Source organism: Octodon degus, unplaced genomic scaffold (genome assembly GCF_000260255.1).
Source record: "Octodon degus isolate 3935 unplaced genomic scaffold, OctDeg1.0 scaffold00005, whole genome shotgun sequence".
Taxonomy (NCBI): domain Eukaryota; kingdom Metazoa; phylum Chordata; class Mammalia; order Rodentia; family Octodontidae; genus Octodon; species Octodon degus.
This window is the reverse complement of record NW_004524581.1, coordinates 11,092,717-11,112,224: the sequence shown is the minus strand read 5'-3', so window position 1 is coordinate 11,112,224 and position 19,508 is coordinate 11,092,717. Positions and strand designations below refer to the sequence as shown.

General features: G+C 56.5%; 1 protein-coding gene across 7 annotated transcripts in view; it reads right to left on the bottom strand.

Annotated features, from left to right (window-relative positions):
- Positions 1-19,508, bottom strand: part of Cdh23 (cadherin related 23) — a 373,574-nt gene that overhangs the window by 109,553 nt on the left and 244,513 nt on the right. For all 7 annotated transcript variants that reach the window (XM_023718494.1, XM_004623978.2, XM_023718498.1 and 4 more), the window contains 8 exons: positions 18,096-18,160; positions 16,215-16,452; positions 13,675-13,780; positions 12,092-12,219; positions 7,617-7,689; positions 6,550-6,666; positions 3,152-3,264; positions 2,016-2,123 (listed from right to left, as the gene is read on the bottom strand). In XM_023718494.1, the coding sequence (XP_023574262.1) occupies positions 2,016-2,123; positions 3,152-3,264; positions 6,550-6,666; positions 7,617-7,689; positions 12,092-12,219; positions 13,675-13,780; positions 16,215-16,452; positions 18,096-18,160 (948 nt within the window). The remainder of the gene's footprint in view (positions 1-2,015; positions 2,124-3,151; positions 3,265-6,549; positions 6,667-7,616; positions 7,690-12,091; positions 12,220-13,674; positions 13,781-16,214; positions 16,453-18,095; positions 18,161-19,508) is intronic.

The following is a 19,508-nucleotide window of genomic DNA, read 5'->3' as shown; positions in this document are numbered from 1 at the left end:
TCTCTCTCTCTCTCTCTGTCTCTCTCTCTCTCTGTCTCTCTCTCTGTCTGTCTCTCTCTCACTGTGGACTGATCCCAGGACCTTTACACAGAGTTACATCCTCCAGTCATTATTAATTTTTTCTTTTCAGTCAAGGTCATTCTAACTACCTAAGATGCCCATGCTAGGCTTGCCTTTGTGATCCTCCTGCCTCAGCTTCCCAGAATATCAGTACATATCTTCACACTTGGGGATTTTGTTCTTTTCTTTTTGAACTTTTGAGTCATTACTTTCTTTATTAGGTTAAAATATAACCCCAGGGAAGTGCTGTGCTCCAGTGCCTGGCTCTGCACCTCAGGGGTACACACATCGCCTGCTTGGAGGTGAGGAAGAGGCACTGTGAAGTCTGGTGAGGTAGGCTATGGTGGATCTGAGAGGAAGGGTAACCTGAGGCTCCCTGCGGATAGGGAAGGGCTTTGTTGCTTCCTGTGCCTACTGTGCCCCTGTGTCCCATGTGCCTGGCACATGGTTGGTGCTCACAGGGCTGCTGGAGATCTCTGCAGACTAAGGAGGCCCTGGGCAGCAACCCCGGCCCATATCACACCTGCCCAGGGCCCAGGAGGGTGAGGGGAAGCCTGGGGGCTGGAGAGGGCCACACTGGATCACAGCTCAGAGATGCCCAGACTGAGGGCATCTCCACCTGGCACTCCTCTGCCGTGTAGGTGGACTCAGACCACAGCACCCTGGCTGGGAGCTTGGCTGGTGTCTTAGGCAGTCAGTTTCTCATAGGCTGCCCTCTCATTGTCTCCCCCCCCCCCCCGGTCCCCTTTAGGAGGAAGTCCCCAGAAGCACAGGCTAAGGCTGAGGTTGATGGGTATCTGAGGTGAGTTTCCAGCCCCAGCTCCAGGGGTCTTGCCCTCAGGCAGGCAGGAGTGCTTTGGAGCCAGGGCCCAGGTGGCAGTAGAGTGCTCACCAGAACAGGTGCCTGGGGTAGGGGCTTGTGCCCCTGGGCCTAGTACAGGAGGGATCGCCACCCAGATTCGGAGAGAGCCCAGAATCCAGATCCCTGGCCAGCAGTGCTAGATCTCAGAGGGGCAGTCACATACTGGCTGACAGCCACTCAGCTTGAGCACGAGGCCAGGAGGCCGGGAGGGGTGGTGGCCAAGCCCCTTCTCTCAGTTTCTCCTCCCAGGGTGACATTCTCTCCCAACTGGACCCTGCTGGCTGGTGCTTGTCACTAGGGGGCGTGGCTGTCGAGGGCTGGGGCCTGGGTTGAGTCCCGATGGTGGTGAGGATGAGAATTTATGAAAGCCCTCAGCAGGGCGTCCATGTGTCCCCAGTGGTCAGTAAGCAGGGCTACTGTGTGCTGTCAGAATTGATGTCCATCCCAGGGCTGGCTGGGTGGAGGAGAGGAGGCATATTTGGAGACCAGGCTTCTAAAATGAGGCCAAGTGAGGTGCAGGGTGAGGGAGGAGAGGCTGACAGATGTGAGGCTTGGAGCAGAGCAAGTGGCCGCTTGGCCTGCCCCGTTGGCTGTCCCAAGACGACAGAGGCCTACTTAGTGGCAGCCCTGCACACAGGCACCTGGACACGCATGCACACAGTGCACACTTGCCCGTGCTGGGCCAGAGGATTCTGGGAGTGACCTTTAACCTGTGCTGGGACACCCTGGGCTAGTGGGGGAGAGGGCAGAGCTGAGAGCGGGTGGCCTCCTGAGGGCCTGGCCAGAGTCCTTGGGTCTCAGAGTAGGTATGGCCATGAGCTGAGCCAACCTGATTCCTGCACTGTCCTCATGCTGCTGGCCCCCAGGCAGCTCTCTGAACAAACCTGACACCAGCTAACACTCGAGCAGGGTTAATATGTCCTCTGTCTCAGACCCCTTTCACCATGTGAGAGACCTCCTAAAACTGTCCCAACAGCCAGCACTGGGCAAACAGGAAGTCCCTCAGCCCCCTGCAAGGTGGCCATTGGGGTTGAGGAGGGATGCACCTGCCCTGGGAGGGGCATCCCGGCGGTCCCACTGTCCTCCCACCTACCGTGGTCACATCGGAGTCTGGGGGTGTCATCTCCACCAGGTTGATGTAGTAGGGAGCATCCTTCCAGGTCGGGTGGTTGTCATTGATGTCCAGGAGGGTGACGTTCACCTGTGGGCCACAGGGAGGCGCTGTGAGGTCCACTGGCGGAGATGGGTATGGTCAAGGCCTTGGGGGTCCTCAGAGGTTTAGGGGGCATCTTAGCCTCAGTGCCTCAAATGTGGGTGCCTTGGGCAGCACTTGAGCTTTTGAGGACAGGATGGAGCTGGGTCCCTTCAGGAGGAGAGGGCTTAGTGCTGTCCCATTAAGAGGACGAGGTGATCCCTGAGACACTTGCTGTGGCTGGGGACTTTACTGACAAGGAGGGCATGGATCACGCCGGATCCCTTGAGTGTCTCAGTCTCTGCTACAAGCCAAGCAATTTCCCTGCTCACCTGCCACAGGGTGAATTATTTATAGAGTTCTGATTCCTAATATCAGGGCTTCCCTTGACAGAAGAGGGCTCTGTGGGATCTTCTGCCAGGGCCCGAGCCAGAAAGGGACAAGGGTAGGGCAACGACCATGGGGAGAGGTCAGGACCCTGCCCCTGGGAGAGCCTGAGACAGCAACGGAGGGGGACAAGGAGGGGAGGTACTGGAGTGACTGGAGTGGTGGTCATCAGTATCCTCCCCCTTCCTGCAAAGGGTCTTCCTGCCCACACTCCCCAACCGCTTCCTTGGGGCTTGATTCTTTCCTTTAGCTTTTTGCTCTCTGGGGCACCATGGTTGTGACAGGGCCCTAGCTGGGGCTCTGGGCCATGCTGACAGCAGGGAACCTGGGCATCATTTCTTAGCATTGCAGGGCTTGGGCAGGGGGTGGCCAGCCCCCAGGGATCTTCCTGGTCCCTCTTCCTGGGCTGTGTGGCAGGGTTTTGGCTTCTGCTTCCTGCAGGTGTTGAGGCAGGGGAGGCCCTGGGGCTCGCGCCTTCTTCACCTGCCCACAGCCCTTTTGAGGCCAGAGGCTAGGATGTGGTTGTCCCCTCCCCATCCCAGGGCCCCTGCCCCCTCCCTCCAATGCATTATAGTGGCTGGGGGACCTCCTGAGGGTGAGCTATGGAGGTGTGACCTGGAGAAGTGGGTGACGCGGCAGGGGGCACTCACGGTGGCGATGCCCGTTTTCTGGTTGTGGCCCACACCCCCATCCACGGCACGGACAATGAGGATGTACTCCGCTTTGGCCTCTCGGTCCAGCAGGGACGTGGTGGTGATTTCGCCTGGCAGAGGGAGGAGGGTGACAGGGAAGGTTCAGTGGGGCCACAGGGTGCAGCTGAGTGCGTGTGTGCACGGGTGTGCTGGGGGTGACACGGTTCTGAGGGACAGCAGTGTGGCTCAGGACTAGGACCCCAGACCTGGGTAGCAACACCTGCTATGAGGCACTTACAGATGTAGGACATCTGGGCCAGCTCCAGGGCAGGGGGCAGGGGTGCAGAACAGGGATTACGAGGACCTTGGGTTTAGCCCTGACAGTATCTGACTGGCTGTCTCACCCTTCGCTAATTACGTAGATCCTCTCTGCCTCAGTTTCTCATCTGGTGAAAAGGGACCAATGATCCCTCCATTATTAGGCACCGATTATGAGGTCAGTGTGGTTAGTGCCACACAAACCCCAGAATGCAGGGCATTGTTTACACACAAGGCCCCAGAAAACAGTGACAGGAAGGAAAACCCCAGCTGGCGACTCAGCCCTGGATAGCCGAGCCTATGGTACACTGAGAAGTACTAGTTATACAAAGGATTTCCCAGTTGCCCTGTGGATAGTGTAATTATATCACTGTGGTTTTTCTTTTAGTGTGTAAACAAGTTATTCTGTTAAGTAGAAACATTTAAAATAGAGCAGGGTTTTTGACGGTGGCTTTTGGCGTACCCTTGTGTTCTGGTGCCATGTCAGCAGGGTACGCTGGGGTACGCTGGGGAATGCCGGGCAGTCGCAGGCACTTGCAGATGCAGCGCTAAGTCCTCCTGCCAGGGTCTACTCAAGGTGCTGCCTCACTGGCCCCCAGTACGGGCAACCAGCGCACACCTGGCTCCAAGGGGCAGCTGGGGGCAGCAGAAGTGGACCTCGGCCCACTCACAGGGGACGGCCCCCACTGAGGACAAAAGACTGGGATCTGGGTCCTGATTGGGACCTTTCCGGATGCTCAGCCTTGTATCAGATTCTTGGCTATGTTGGCTCTCCGTTTTCTGATCTGCTAAATGCAGCTCAATCTGTCTTCCAGCCAGAGCTGCAGTGAAGACTGGGCGGCTACAGGGGAAGCCTCCAGCATTCAGAAGAGGATCACTCCCTTCCCAGGCGCTGTGAGAGTCCCAAGGGCAGGGACTATCTGCTCGTTGTCTTCTTATCCCAAACGGTGGGACCGGAGCAAGGGGCCTAACTTCTCTGTGAAAAAAAGGAAGCAGGGCCAGGTGGTCCCTAGGGCCCCTTCTGCTCTGAGGGTTTCCTCTCCTGCCACTGGCTTGTGCTTTGGCTGTCACAGGGCTTTCGCAGGGAGCCAGGGGTGGCGGACAAGGCAGGGAAGAGGTCAGGAGCCAAAGGCTGACACAGGACTGCCCAATGAGCCATGCTCCCCGCCAGGGAGGTGTCAGTTAATTGGCAAGGTGAGGAAGAAATTAATCTCTAAAAAGTTTTAAACGTGAACTTGTCGGCATGATCGATGGGCTTTCCTGTCTGGGAAATTAGATCCAATTAAGGCCGCCTTTGTGCAGAAGGCCTGGCTAATGTGACCCAGGAGTTCTGAGGAGACCGCCCCTCCCTTTGGAGCTTGAGGAGCTGGGTCAGGACAGCGGCCACTACTGGGAGTGGAAGGTGGGACGTGACTCCAGTGTGGCTTTGTACGACATAGCATTCAACATCTGAGCCCTGGCACCAGTAGCTCGGGCTCTGTGAGTCTGCAGTGACGTTGCTAACCGTTCCTGGGCTTCAGTTTCCTCATCTGGAAAGTGGGGATAATGGTGAAGGGTGAAACGAGATGACGAACTGATGAACTGAGGATGGCGGTGCTGGGCACTTGGTTCCTATTCATGATACCATGTCCACATCTACAGGTTCCACATCTCCAGATGCCACTAACTGGGGATCGGGAACAAATCACATCTGGACTGAACATGTACAGGTTTTTGTCTTGTCACTAATCCTCTGAGTGGTACAGGATAATAGCCATCATGTAGCACTCACGCTGTCTTAGGTGTCATAAGGAACCTAACGGTGACTGAATGATAACAGAAGATGTGCTAGTTACATGAAAATCCTGCACACTTCCTAGAGGGGACCTGGTCTCCACAGGCTCTGGAGCCCGTCTGCTGTAGGTACAATGGGATGACTGGGCCATTCTGAGCTTCTGCAGACATGGCTTGCTGCAGTGGGTGTGCCTGAGAAGCGGTGGGGGCCCTGTCTCTTCAGAGGCTCGAGAAGGGGCTCACAGGCCCCTCTTCAGTCCTTGTGCACAGTCACATCAGCCATCTGCCCCTGAGCTCCCAGGGAGACAGGGTTAAGAGGAGACTGCAGGCCCTGTTCCTCTACAGGCAGCTTGGCATGGATAACGGGAAGCCCTGAGCCCTGCTGGGCCTCTGCACACCTGGGCCAGGATGGCCAGTGTCCCTTGCACCCTGGCTGTGGCTCACGGGCATGGCCTCAGGCTGTCCCGGCCTCTAGGTAAGGCCACTGCCCAGCCTGGCTGAGGGCAGTAAGCACAGAAACTCTCCCTGGCACAAAGATGCCTGTGTGCTCTTCTCCTCCTGCAGGGATGTTGGACCCATGACGACCTGAGGCCAGGCCAGGCGGGGCATCTGCCGAGCACCTGTCCTGGGCAGCTGTGCGCTGCAGCTGTCTAAAGCTACTGAGTGGTTGGAGTTCCCTGCCTGTCCCTGAGACAGAATCTCACATCTGGAAGCAAGGGCTATGCTTGCCCACGAGGCTGACTCAGACCCCTGAGGGCCACATCCTCATCCTCTGTGCCTGCCTCTGGCTCAAAGACACTGACTTGGGAGCGAACATGGGGGTCCTGATCTCCTTTTGGGCTGGCTGAAAAGCTGGGGGCTCCTGTTGCTCCTTTCTGCTCTTTTTCCCAGCTACAAGGGGAGGGAGACTGGGAGATGACGATGTTACATGAGCAGGGAGCTGGGGGCAGGGTGCCAGGAGAATGTCCCAAATAAGGAAGGGAGCTGTTTGTTCAGCACATACTGAGGGCCTCTTCGAAATGTGTTCCCTATAGTAACTCATGTCACCACATCTACGCCACATCCTGCAGTGAGTACAGAGAAGCCGATCCCAGGAAGGGCTGGGACACTCAGATGCAAGTAAACACGTGAGCTGGGGTCTGTAAAACGGCATGTATTGAAGACCTAGCAGGACTCAGCGTCCTTGAGGCTGCCTTTGCGGATACACTCACACTGCGACCACAAAGTAAGAAGAAATATCTCAGGGAGGACACTGTGTGCTCAATACAGAACAGAACACCCTGGCGGTCTGGCCTGAGTGGGGCAGGTGGAGGTCTGGGGCTCACCAGAGCGGGCGTTGATCCGGAACTGGGCTGAGCCCTCCAGGGAGTAGATGATGGACTCCTGGCCATATTCCCGGGAGCGGTCCAGGTCCGTGGCGTTGAGGAACAGCACTGTGGCTCCTTAGGGAGTGAAAGGGGTGTCATGCTGGGCCCACAGGCCCAGTTCTTGCAGCCAGGCCCTGACACCCTTCCAGTGACCAGCCTCAGTGAGGCGGGAGCCACCACCTCCACCACCCGCAGAGCCCTGAGCTGGGACAGAGGGACACAGTTCCACAGGAGCAGGAGACCGCTGTCTCCCTCCTTCACCTCTTCCTTGCCCAACCTGAGAGGAGAGAATTGCCTCTTCCAACTGGTCTGAGTGACCTCTGGATTACACGCACGCAGGCCACGTAGCTTTTACTTCCAGTCAAAAAGAAATGAAGCTCCTTATTAAATTATTCTACATTTATTGCATCCAATTTCAGTCCCGTTTTATCTTGTTCACAGGGGACCTTATAAGGGTTTTATTTTCTCATTAATGTCCAGTTAGGGCCTTCACCTTCACTTCCATGTACACGCAGCTGAGTCAGAGATCAGCATTCCCCACAGCCCTGGTGAGGCCCCGCTTGGCCTAAGGTCTCACCCAGCCCATTCTCCACGGCCACAGCAGTTCTAGAGCACCTCCCGGTATAAGACTGTGCCTGTTAGCCTGCCCCAAACCAGAGCATGTGCTCTGCAGCCTGGGCGCAGGCCAGGTGGTCTTGGGGCTGCAGGTGGGGCCTGGCTACCCGAGGCCTGGTGCTCACATGGGAACATGCTTTAAGGGCATCAACAGCTTGCAGGGCCCGGGAGCCTCTGCACGTCCCAACACACCTGGCCTGGTTAATCCCCCATCCTCAGTCTCTTCCTGCTCAACAGCAGCTTCAGGAGAGCAGGGACCCAGTGCCCAGCAGAGGGTCTGCACGGAGCTGGTGCTCTGTGAACCGTTGCTGGCTGGCAGACAACCAGAGGGCCGGATGGCCTGTCTCGCCACAGATGCCTGACCTCAGAAACCGAACGGCTCCAGGCCCCTGCCCCTGCCTGACCCCTACCTGCCATGATGTTCTCCACCACTGAAACGAAGTAGGCAGGCTTGCTGAAGGTGGGGGGGTTGTCATTCTCGTCCTGGAAGGAAAGCAGAAGGCGCAGGAGCCAGCTGTCCCAGGCGGGTAGCGAGAGAGCAGACCAGACCAGATGCACTGCCCGAGAGGCTCTGGCCTCTATGGATAATCAGAGCCAGGTGGGGTGAGCACATTGGCAGGCCATGGTCAGGAGGTAGGACAAGCCTTGGGGAAGCTTGCAGGGTCATCAGGGGGCACTGAGGGACAACGAGATGGAGAATGAAAGCGACATCTGGGCTTGAGCGCAACTCGCAGTGTGCCAGGCTCCTGCCCAGTCTTTCCACCGATGCCAAGCTCTGACTGGTGCTCCTGCTCTTGTCAGCAGCCCTCCAAGCTGGGATGCCCTCCAGGCCCTCCTCCTAACCCAGCCAAGATGATGGCTCAGGGTTCTAGGACCCCCCCATGCTGCTAGCTTCCCCAACCCCGCAGGCACTGAGATGGGCAGGGGGAGGCAGTGGTCAGGGTGCTCCCAGGGCCAGGTTCCTGGCATGGTAGGCTCTGGGGTGCTCTGCCCTCTGGGCCAGCCTTCAAGCCCAGAGCAAGCTTGCAGAGGTCTGAACCAGGTAGAGGTGGTGGGGAGGCTCCACCTTGGAGAGCCCGGACCAGGCACAGCCCTGCCTCCCCCAGCGTTGCTCTTCCTCTACAGCTGTCCTGTCCTCTTCAATCAAGGCACCTTCCTGCCCTGAAGACTCTCAGCCCTGCCAATGGCTCTGCAGTCCCTCACCAAGAACCCTCCCTTTCTCTCCCAGTAGGGGGTCTCTCTAGACTCGCTGGCGCTGAACCTTCTCACCATGCATGCCATCAGGAGTCATAGACTGGGGAAGGTGGATTCCCCAAGGGCTTTGTCTCTCATGGAACAGGAGAGGGTGCTTGCCAGTGTGTGTGTATGTGTGTACGTGGGGTCCCCTGCGAAGCCCCTTTTGCTGGGGTTCCTTTTGGTTGAGCAACCAGGAGACAAGGACACATGATCAGCTGTCCACCCCTTGGGCCTCTACAGAGAACCTCAGCCAGGCGAGGCTGTGGGCACCCAGCAGGGAACCCTCTAGTTCCTCCCAAATCTGTCCCTAGGCTCTGTCTGCATGGGCTTCTGCCAACGTGTCCTCCCCTGGGAACTGGCAGTCTCAGGACCCCCACGGACCCCACTGTGCACCTGGCCTCCACTCGGCCCAGTGAGGACCCAAGAGCACCACCTACACACGCAGGAGCTTCCACTTGGCCGCATGACACGTACTGAGAATGTCAGTGACAGAGAGCGAGGCATAAACTTCTTAGCAGTGGTATTTCCTGGGACCTGGTGCTGCGTTCGCTATTAGTTCTAATTCAGCGGCTCCCTCTACAAAAGCTTATTGTCCCCTAATGGGAAATCTACAAACCGAGTTTGACTTCTTTATTAAAAACCAACATGCAGTGGAGGAAAAGGAATCATCTGGCCCTCTCACCTGCTCCTCTCGCTGCTCTGCGGTGCCCCTCCCTGCTCCCAGCCTTTGTAGTAAGAGCTCCATCAACTACCAGGCTTTCCTTTGCTTTTTTTTTTTTTTTTTTTCCCAATCAAGAGCAAATTCTTTTGATGGAGGGAGAAGGCAGCTTAGCCGAGTGACAGCTACTTAAAAACCACCCACGTGCAAAATCTACCCGCAGGCAGTGACCTTTTCAAGTGTGGTCCTTAGACAGGAGTGACGACACTGTCCAAAAGCCCTGCTCGGGGACAGTCGTGTGCACTCACGACCATGGTGGGCCCTGTCTATTGTTGGCTCTCCTGGCTGCAGGGGGTGCCGGGAAGACTTGGAAGGGCAGTGTATGCCTGGGAGCCCTGTGGTGGCATTGAGGAATCCGACAGCTGGCCCCTTCTGCTGCACTGCAAACGGCAGAGTCCTCTCCCTGGGATCAGGCAGGGAGGCTGCTGCCCACTGTTGTGCAGCAGAGGTCCCTCCAGGGGCTGGAGCAGAAGGACAAAAGGCCCTGCCCTGCCCTTCTTTAAGGGAGCTGCAGGTTGGGATGGGTGCAGTCCCAGGGGTTCAGGATGTCCTGCTAGAAATGCAGGCCCCTGCCCTACCTCAATCCCCCCAAGTCACAATCATCTGCACCTCACTGCGCACTCCAGGCATTCCTGGGTACAAAGACCTTTAAGAAGCACTGGTCTCTGTCACAGGTCGGGATCAAGGTTCTGAGCCCATGTGTGTGGTGAGGAGGGCAACAAGGAGTCACTCAGGTATGAGTTCAAATCCCAGCTCTGCTGGTTATGAGCAGCAAAGAAGGCCCTACTAACCTTGGGCAAGCTATGCTCACTCCCCCAGCCCCAGCTTCCTCATGTGTAAAATGGGGCTGATGGTATGCCTGGCGCACTGGCAGAGCTCAGCAGGCCTGAGTTCCCATTGGCTGACTGCACCTGTGCGGCATGGGGTCTAACCTATTTCCCTATACCTCCTTTTCTCTTACCCCCTCCCTGTTCGCTTTCCCAAAGCTCAGGGTGTTCCTCTGCCCCAGGAAGCTGGAGCTCCTGTTTGCATAGAGACAAGTTTGGCACTGCTGCTGCCTGAAGCGTCTGTGGCTGTCATTGGTTGTGCCAGGTTGCCCCCCCCCCACGATCTCATGTCATTCCCATAGCAAGGTGTAAGGCAGGTACCAGAGTGCCCCCATTTAGCAGATGAGGAAACTGAGGTTCACAAAGGTGGGGAGCCCAGATCACACAGCTATGAGACAATGGGGCTGAACTCAGAGCCACTTGCAGGAGCCATACCCCTCTTCCTTTCAGTATCTTGGAGGTGGATAGCAGGCATCCTACCCATCTGCACATCCTCCCAGGCCCAGGGCCTTGCACAGGGCTTGAGCACAGAGGACAGGTGGCAGGAAGGGAAGGGTGGGGGTACAGGGTAACGAGTGTGGCCAGGGGACAGGGGAAGTTTGGGGTCAAGACTGGGAAGTCAGGGTCAGGTTTGTGAGATGTGGCTGGAGTCAGGGCTGTGATGTTAGGGAATGTGTTTCAAGTTCAGATGGGCCAGTGCTGGGGTTCCTGCGGATGAGATGCCCCCTTCTCTTCCCTGCCATTCCTGGAGGCTGTCACAGACACAGTGACCCTAGAGGTAGGGCGGGCTCTAAAGTCCTGGTCCCTTGAGGCCTCTCCATCCTGCCCCCACTGCCTGCCTGGAGGCTTCCCAGGCATGACCTTGACTTCTGCCAGCTCCCAGCTCCCAGGAATAGGGTCATCCATTCCGACTAGGACCTTCCTACTTGGGAGGTGGCCCTGGGGGGTGGGCCTGGGTGGAGAGGTCAGGACTTGCCAAAAAAAGTGTGTAGGGGCCAGGTGTGGTGCTGTGCGCCTGCCATCCCAGCACTCAGGAGGTTAAGGCAGGAGGACAGCTGTGAGTTTGAGGCCAGCCTGTGCTACACAGTGAGTTCAAGGCCAGCTTGACCTACACAGTGAGACCCTGCCTCAAAAAAAAAAAAAAAAAAAAAAGCTGGGGAAACAGCTCAGAGGTCTAAGCACCTGCCTGACAGGTGCAAGGACCTGAGTTCAATCCCTGGTACTACATGCCATGCCAGCCCTGAAACATTGGGTGTGCAGTGCCAACCCCAAAACTGGGCCTGGTGGTACATGCCTATAATCCCAGCACTGGGGAGGCTGAGACAAGAGGATAACTTTGAGTCCAAACTGCATAGCGAGACCCTGTACAAAAACAAAAAAAAGTGTAGGGCTGTGTCAGAGGCTGCGGGTGAAGGCAGTGGTGACAGGAAGGCCATGCAGCAAGCCGGCTCCAGGGCAAGATTTTCTATACTGATGTCAAATCACAGCCCATCTCCTAACCTGACAATCTGATTTAACTTTCAGGAGCTGATAATGCAGTAACTTCCATGGACACACATTCATCCTCTCCTGCAGCCAGGGGGGCACCTGTGTGTGCTGGGATACGCAGGCCCCAGGGAGAGCCCCCTCCCCCACCCCGTCAGGTCACACTTTGTGTTTCCAGCACGGGCTGGGGATCGGGACTGGCGTGGGGCAGATGAGGCGGTATAGAGATGGACTCTGTGAATGATAATTTCCGACAGTGAGAGCGTGGGGGTGTGCTTGATATTCATGTCAGACAGGCCACGCTCGGCTCCCCACCCCTTCACGTCCTCAGAGGAGCGGAGGAGTGAAGACAAAAGGGAGGGACACAGAGGGATGGAGGAGGGGAGACGACGTCAGAGTCACAGAGCCACGGCTGTCAGTGGAGGAGCCTGACACTCTTTCTCCAGGCCTGTTGTAGGGTCCTGGGGTCCCAGAGTCAGAGCGGGCCGACTGTCCTGAGATCTGGTGGGCAGCAGCTTCATGGCCACATCAATGGCAGAAGTTGGTAAATGACAGCCTTGGGAGAGTCTGACATGGTCCCCGTCACTCCAGGAGGCCCTCACTGCCCCTGAGTACTTACAAACACCTCGATGGTGACCGGAACAGTGCTGTGGAGAGGGGGGTTGCCAGCGTCCTTGGCCATGACAGTCAGGTAGATCAGCCCGTTAGGTATCTGCTCGTAATCCAGGGGGCGGCTCACGCTTATCACTGGAATGACAGGAGCAGAGCCCAGAACTCAGTGCCCGGCGGGGCCCCTTGTGGTGGAAAAGATGTGGCTGGCACGACCCAGGCCACTTCTGCCCTCCTTCCCCCTCCAGCCTCCCAACATCGGGAGTCTCCTCCAGGTCTTCACTTAAGTTTGCTGCTGACTGATTAATCCAGCCAGGTGCTGTGCTAAGCCCCCTGGGTTGTCACACTTATATAGCGAAGCCCCACTTCACAGGTGAAGAGTCCAAGCTCAAAGAAGCCGCCAGAGGCCAGAAAGCAAGCCTGGGTCTGGCCACACCCAAGACAACAACGGTCACTTGCAACTTTCTGAGTGAACAGGGAAACACCCAGACTGCTTTACTAATACAAAATCCAATTAGGAGTTCTTCTAGCAGCAAAGAGGGTCTGGTGGGGGCTCGGCAGGGCCCTGGGACTTTGAAGTTTTAAAGAGGAATTTAGATTTTATAGAGGAAACTGGGCTGGGGTCATTCTTTTTGTTTTCTTTCTTTTCTGTCTTCTTTTTTGGCAGGGTTGGGATTGAACCCAGAGCGCTGTGTATGCCAGAATTAAGATGCATTACGTACATGTACCGACTTCCCAGGATGAGTACAACTGTTATATACTGCAATCATCAGAGCAGCCTCTGAGCTGACTGGGCAAGGACAGGAGGGCAGAGGGGCAGGAGGCAGGGCTTTCTTGGCAGAATGAACAGACCCAGCAAGGACGCAGAGGTGACTACTGCAAGGGCAGGGCGGGTCCAAGGGCAGGGTGAAGGGTCAAGGAAGTCGGATCCTGGTGGGCAGGAGGAGACTACTGAGCTATCAGGCTGGGGAGGAGGCCGCCGGAAGCCACATCACACAGGGCCTTGAGCACTAAGCATGGCAGCTTTGCTGGCTGACCCTAGGGAAGTTACTCCCTGTCTCTGGGCCTTAGCTCCTTTGTTGGAAAAACAGGGTGGTCTCTCGGGGATCTTGGAGTCTGAGGTTGCTGCCTCCACTCTCTGTGCCAGGGTGCTAGGAATGGGGCCTCCAAGTGGTCCAGGCAGGGCGGGGTCCAGAGACCAAACCAGCCTGAGAAGGGTCATGGCCCAGGTAGGCTGCGAGGTGGCTGGAAGGCTCCCCAGATGTGGTGCTGGTGTTGGGTGGTTCTGATGGCACACATCTATCCACAAGCTGCTCCCACAGCCTCAGCAAGAAATGGGGTCCAGCACGCATTCTGGTAACGCGGCCTGCAGGGCCGCTCATGCCCTACAACCCAGAGAAACATCTGGCTGATGTGAGACTCGCTGGCCCCACGAAGGGTGATCTCTAGCCACAGGCTGCAGCAGCAGACAGGAGCTCGGGCGGTGTCCGGAGCAGTGTAGGAGCCTGGAGGCAGCGAGGGCCCTTCCCCACCCCCAAGAGCACTGAGAGGCTGCAGAGTCCCGGCCCAGCCCTCCGATCTGGTCTCTGGTACCTCCGTAGCCCTCGTACACGCTGATGTCAAAGTAGCTGCCGAAGGCGGATGCGTTGACAATGCTATACGTGATCTGGTTGTTGGGCGGGGAGTCTTCATCTGTCGCCTGGAAGGAAGGGGGTGGATGGGGGTACATGGAGAGCCCTGGCTGGGCCAGGGTGGGGGAGGAGGTGGCCCCTTGCACAGCTTCTTCTTTGGGTGACATCCAGCTTGGGTTGTGTGCTGGCCTAGGTCCAGGGGCACCCTCTGTCCGAGCTGGAGCCCACTTAGCAAGTACCCCTGCTCCCCTCCTTTTGCTAGTTATGCTGGAGAATCAAGAGGGTGAGCAGCTTCCTAGGAAGAGCTGGGAGGGGGCAGCGGTCTTAGGGATGCTTGGTGTGCCAATGTCCCACAGCCTTCCGTCCCTGCTCTGATACCTTCCCAGACCTCAGGCCAATTCAAGTGTGCTGTGGCTTAGACACAGTGTCCCTGGAGGGTTCACATGCTGGTGGCTTAGTCCTCGATGTGATGGTATAGGAGGAGGTGGGCTGATTAAGGGGAGGGGCCCAGTCGGAGGGGGTTAGGTCACCACCAATCCACCCGAGCAGATTAGCCCTGGTTAATTCCCTCTAGAACAAGTTGCTCTAAGAGAGCAAGCCCGGCCCTGAACCTCTCTTGCCTGCTGTCTCGCACTGTGCCCTCTCTCTAGCACGTGCTCTTGCCATGACGCTGTCCACCATCTTGGGGTGCAGCTAGGAAGCTTCACCAGAGGCCCCACTAATGCGGCCACCCCACTTGGACTTTCAGCCTCCACAAGGGTGAGCCACACAAAGCTCTCCTTTGTAAATCTTTAGCCTTGGATATTTTGATATAGTAACTTAAAACAGACTGAGACCAGGCCCCGAGTGCTATGTGTCCCTCAAAGCCTGCGTGATTTCTTATTTAACTGCTGCCTACCTTGTTTAGACTGTCAGCTCATGTGAGCAGTTTAGATTTCTTGATTGTAGCTGCACCCCTAGAGTCCAGCACAGGGTTCGGTACCCAGTGGGTGTCTAATAAAACTCTTGGAAGGGGGCCATGCAGTCTTCTCTTTGTTTGCCTGGCTAAACAAACTAGCTTCTTTCCAGATTGTCCCCAATTCTAAAGAGTGTTCAGAGGTCCCCACCACTCCATGTACCTGGGGCCAAGCAGAAGGGAAGGACAGGATGTCCTGGCAACTATGCCCGTGGGGAGCAGGTGCACAGCCCTACCTTCTGTGTGCCCTGTGCCCACCGTTCTACCCTCGCCTTCATTCATGCCTGCTTCAGAAATCATTTCCAAGGGCAGGCCCTGGGTCTTACGCGTTTGGGCGGGCCGCATGGGGAAGGGACGTGTGGAAATGAAGGACACTCTTATCAGAGCTGCTTGTGGCATCTCATACCCAGAATCCCAGCTACTCAGGAGGCAGAGGCAGGAATATTACAAGGTCAAGCCCAGCCGAGGTAATCTAGTGATTTAGCAAGGCCATATTCCAAAATAAAAAGGGGGAAGGGGATGCAGCTCTGTGGTAGAGCGCTTGCCTAGCACATGCATGGCCCTGGGTTCCATCCCCTAGCACTGGAAAGAAAACAGTCCCAGGTCAGAAGCCCCTGGAGGGGCTGGGGACATGTAGAGAGGATACCTGCAGTGCAGAGCCCCCCTCCTAAGGTCGGGTCTGCTGCTGCTTCACTGATGCACTCTCTTTGGGGCCCTCCCCTCCCTCCTGATCTCACGCTGTACCCCCGGGCCCCCGTGGCACTGTTATGGCTCCGATCCAGATGCTCGCCAAAGCCTCATGCACTCAAAGGTGGGGCGTTTTGGAGCTGGCTGCAGCTAGGGCTGTGTGTGTGGCGCTACTTTAGTCCATTGATTGGAATTAGCATAGTTTTGGGTGCGGCTGAATGGATTTACTAGAAATAGAAGCCCCGCCCTGGGTCTAGGCAGCACCGCACAAAAGGTCTGAAGCCTGCATGGCACTAAGGGAGAGGCAGGCTTCCTGCTGCTGCTGCTGCTGCTGCTGCTGCTGCTGCTGCTGCTGCTGCTGCTGCTGCTGCTGCTGCTTTGCCTGCTGCTTGCTGCCTTCTTCCCACCCTGCCATGGACTGTCCTCCTCTGTGATGCCTTTGTCACATGGCCCTTTCTTGGGACCAGCTGACTATGGGCAAACGGAGCCGCCACAAACCTTTCGTCTTTCAATCTTGGGTGTCAGAAAAGTAACTAAGACACCTTCCAGCTGCAGAGGTTCCTGGTTACCAGGTAACAGGCTTCCACTGGGGTCCTTGCATGGGAGGCGAGGCCCATCCTTTCACTATAGTGACCTATAATTAATTCAGTTTGGGCCAAACACTGTGACTGTGGCCCTGCTCAGTGACCAGGATAGGAGGTGATGCTCAAAAGAGGCCTGATAGACACCAAAAGTTTGACCCCCAAGCCTTGGTGGGTGGACAGTTAGCACCCCATGCTGTGGCTTCCTGAGGAGGTACCAGGAGGAAGAACCAAGGAGGAAGGACAGATGCGTGGCTGCACATGGCTCCGTCCCCTTACCCGCAGCCGCACCAGCTGTGTGACAGAGGGCTCATTCTCTCTCAGGGCACCCACATAGGCATCCTTCTGGAAGGTGGGCACATTGTCGTTGACGTCGAGCACATTGATGCGGACCCGGCCTGTGGTTTCCTCGCCACCTCCGTCCCGGGCGATGACTGTCAAGGTGAAGCGCTGGATGAGCTCGAAGTCCAGTCTGGCGATCAGCAGGATGAGTCCTGTGTCCTTGTCCAGCGAGAACCTTTGTCAGGGGGAAGGAGGCAGAAAGATGCCTAGGTTCAGAGCAGGCTCGTGGCTATGTGTGCGTCCCAGCCCATCCTGTCCAAGGGATAGACGTGGGGTGCGAGACCCACCCGTTCTTCATTTGTTCTTGGAGAGCAGAGCAGCTGTTTCTGAAGGGACTGGGATTAGAATCCCAGGAGAGGCCAAGGGAGTGGGTTTACCACAGAAGGAACTCCAGCAGAACCGCCCTCTCCCCTGAGTCTGCCAAGTAGAGATGCTCAGGGAAGACATGCCGTCACCCAGGACAGTCTGGGACCACAGTGCTCTACAGTGGCAGCAGAGAACTCCCCAGGGAGTGATGGGTGGCTGGTCCTCTCTTGGGAGCTGTGCTTGTCATCTGCTTGAGGACTGAGGCTCAGGGAGGAGGCTGGCGGTGGCCTTTGGGGGCAACAAGGGCCAGCAAGATGATTCTTCTAACTGTCCCCTCGGGAGGCTCAGCTGTGCTGTCAGATGACATGTGTGCATGCTGCCCTGGTCCACAGCAGCCAGCCACCAGGTCTGGAAGGGCCCAGCCCTGAGGCACAGAAGTCCCAGGAAGAGATGACAAACCCAGATGAACACAGGCCTGGCAGCCAGGGCGCCCTCTGCACATAGCCGCAGCTGGGCTTTTCCTCGCACACTGAGCCCTCATTCAGAGCAATGCAGGACCCCAGCAATACACCTGGCAGTGTCCCAGTCTGTTTGCCATCATCCACACGGACAGGCTGGGGTTCTGGGTGGATGGCCCTTGTCCAGCTCATCTGCTGGCTTCCAAATGCATCAGACTCATTTTTACAAGCAGACCTGCTCTCTAATTCAGCCTGGCCTTGACCATATTAAAAATGAGATGGCCAGCACTACCTACCAGTAAGTAATCCCAGAACACTGGGCAGCTGAGCCCAGCCTGGGCAACTTGGTGACTCAGACTTAAATAAAGTCTCAAAATTTGCTACAAAGGTGCTAGGGATGGAGTTTAGTATGAAGGCTCTGGGGTTCAATCCCCAGTACCAAAATAAATAAATAAATAAATAAATAAATAAAATAAAAAATAGAAAGATGGCTTCCGTTGGCTCAGATTAATCAAAGACAAGGGAAAGAGATGGCCTAGCGCTATGTCACTACTGGGGTAACAGGGCAAGGCCAACACAGGTCAGGTAGTGCTAGAGCCACGTGTCAGTGTGGGCTGTGACTCCAGGCAAGTAACTGTAAAGCAGAAATGGCAACAGTGCTGAGCACGGAGGGCCTCCAGCATGCGGTTGTAAGGCTCACCCAAGGCGATGTGTGAGGAGCACTTGACCTAGCGCCTGGCACAGCCAGGCTCCTGCAGGGCAGCTGTTGCTGCTGGCAGTGGTGAGCTGATAACCCTAAATGGCTGGCACCACCAGGCTTCTCAGACATAATCTTCTCCACTCCTGATGCTCAGTGCTATATTTCTGGGCCAGAGAAACTCTGTCTCAGGGAGGTGAGGGGAATTGGTGAACTCTGAACTGTAATACATTCAGGGGAAAACCAGCAACTGTGCCCATAGGTTCTGACTCCCAGGAAGGGCTCCAGCCCAGTGCCCTCCCTAAGAAGTTTGCCAGACATCCTAGGTGGTGAAGTTGCTGAGGGAAGGGGTCTTACCTGTCAGGGTCATCACTGAAGAAGTAGTTGACTTCCCCAAAGGTGCCCACATCATTGTCTGTGGCCTGCAGTGGTGAGAACAGGAAGTTGTTACTCCGGGGCCCAGTTGAAGCTGTGGATCTCACCAAGAAAGCCATGCTTCTCCCACATGGCTCCTGTGGCCCAGAGTCTCACTGCTCCAAAAGGTGCCACCTACCACACATGACTCATTTTGCCCAGCAAAGCAGCGCTCCTGGGGGCTGTTCCTCTACTGGGGCCACTGCTCCTAGCCCTGGGCTAGCCTGGGGGCAGGGTTAGCTTCTGCAACACTCAAGGGCTGTGGGGAATACCCTGACTCTGGGCCTGGGGTCACAACCTGCAGGTTTGAAAAATACTGCAAAGGTAAGTGGGTGTGGTGTGGCTTCGGCCACCTGGTAGGTTCTTCTGGTGACTCTTCTGTCCCCAAACCCTCTAAGTCAGCTGTGCTGCTGGGAAGGGGTGTCCAGGGAGATTTCTGGATGTGCCCTTTGACCCTAGGCATAACCCACTGCATGACAGAACAGGCTGTCATCTGCCTGGCCCCCTTCTCTGCGACACAGACTGCCGCCCATCTCTGTCCTTCCTCTGGGCTCATCTGCTGGCTGGAACAAGTGGCCCAGGAGGCAGCTGCCCTCCCTGCCCCCAGCCACAAGGACTGGCTGGGGTGGCGCTGGACTATCACAGGTCCACAGAGTCTGCCCTAGATCCTTCTTGTGGTCACTGGGGATAAATGGTTTTCTCCAGGGAATGAAGTCAGGGCACAACCTGGATGTTTGGGGAGGATGAAGCAACACCCAAGAGGAGCTGAGGGAGACAGGCCGCATTCTGGTGCACTGCGTTCTTTAGCCTGAAGTCTCTTCCCTCCTGCAGCTTGGTCTGTGAAACAAGGCTTCTCTCCAGGCTGGGCCAAATTGAGGGTCCAGCAGCTGTAGTCAAAAGTGGCTGGAAGAGGCCAGGCCAGCCCTATGCTGATGTCTATGGCAGCAGTAGTGACCGCTGCCAGCCTCCACTGTATCAGACTTTTTATGTTTTTAAGGAACATTTATGTTTATTGTGACCTCACTTTATCTTTGGCACCTCCCACGTGCTGAGGGAGAGCAACCCTCCCACCCACCTCACAGAACACTCGCCTGAGACCCAAGATACTTGACCACTAAGGAACCCTGTCACCAGATGGAGAGCAGGTCAGAAGCAGAGGTGGGGCTGAGCCAGCCTTTCTGCTCCCTGCCTGGTGAGTTCTCCTTCAGGCCACCCCGAAAGCCCCCTCTCAGCCTTCTCCTTCCCAAGATGAGCACAGTGTTAGAAGAGTTGGCTTTTGGGGCCGGGGAGATGGCTCAGTGGAATAAGCACTTGCCTGGCAAGTGCAATGGCCTGAGTTCAATCCCCAGTTCCACC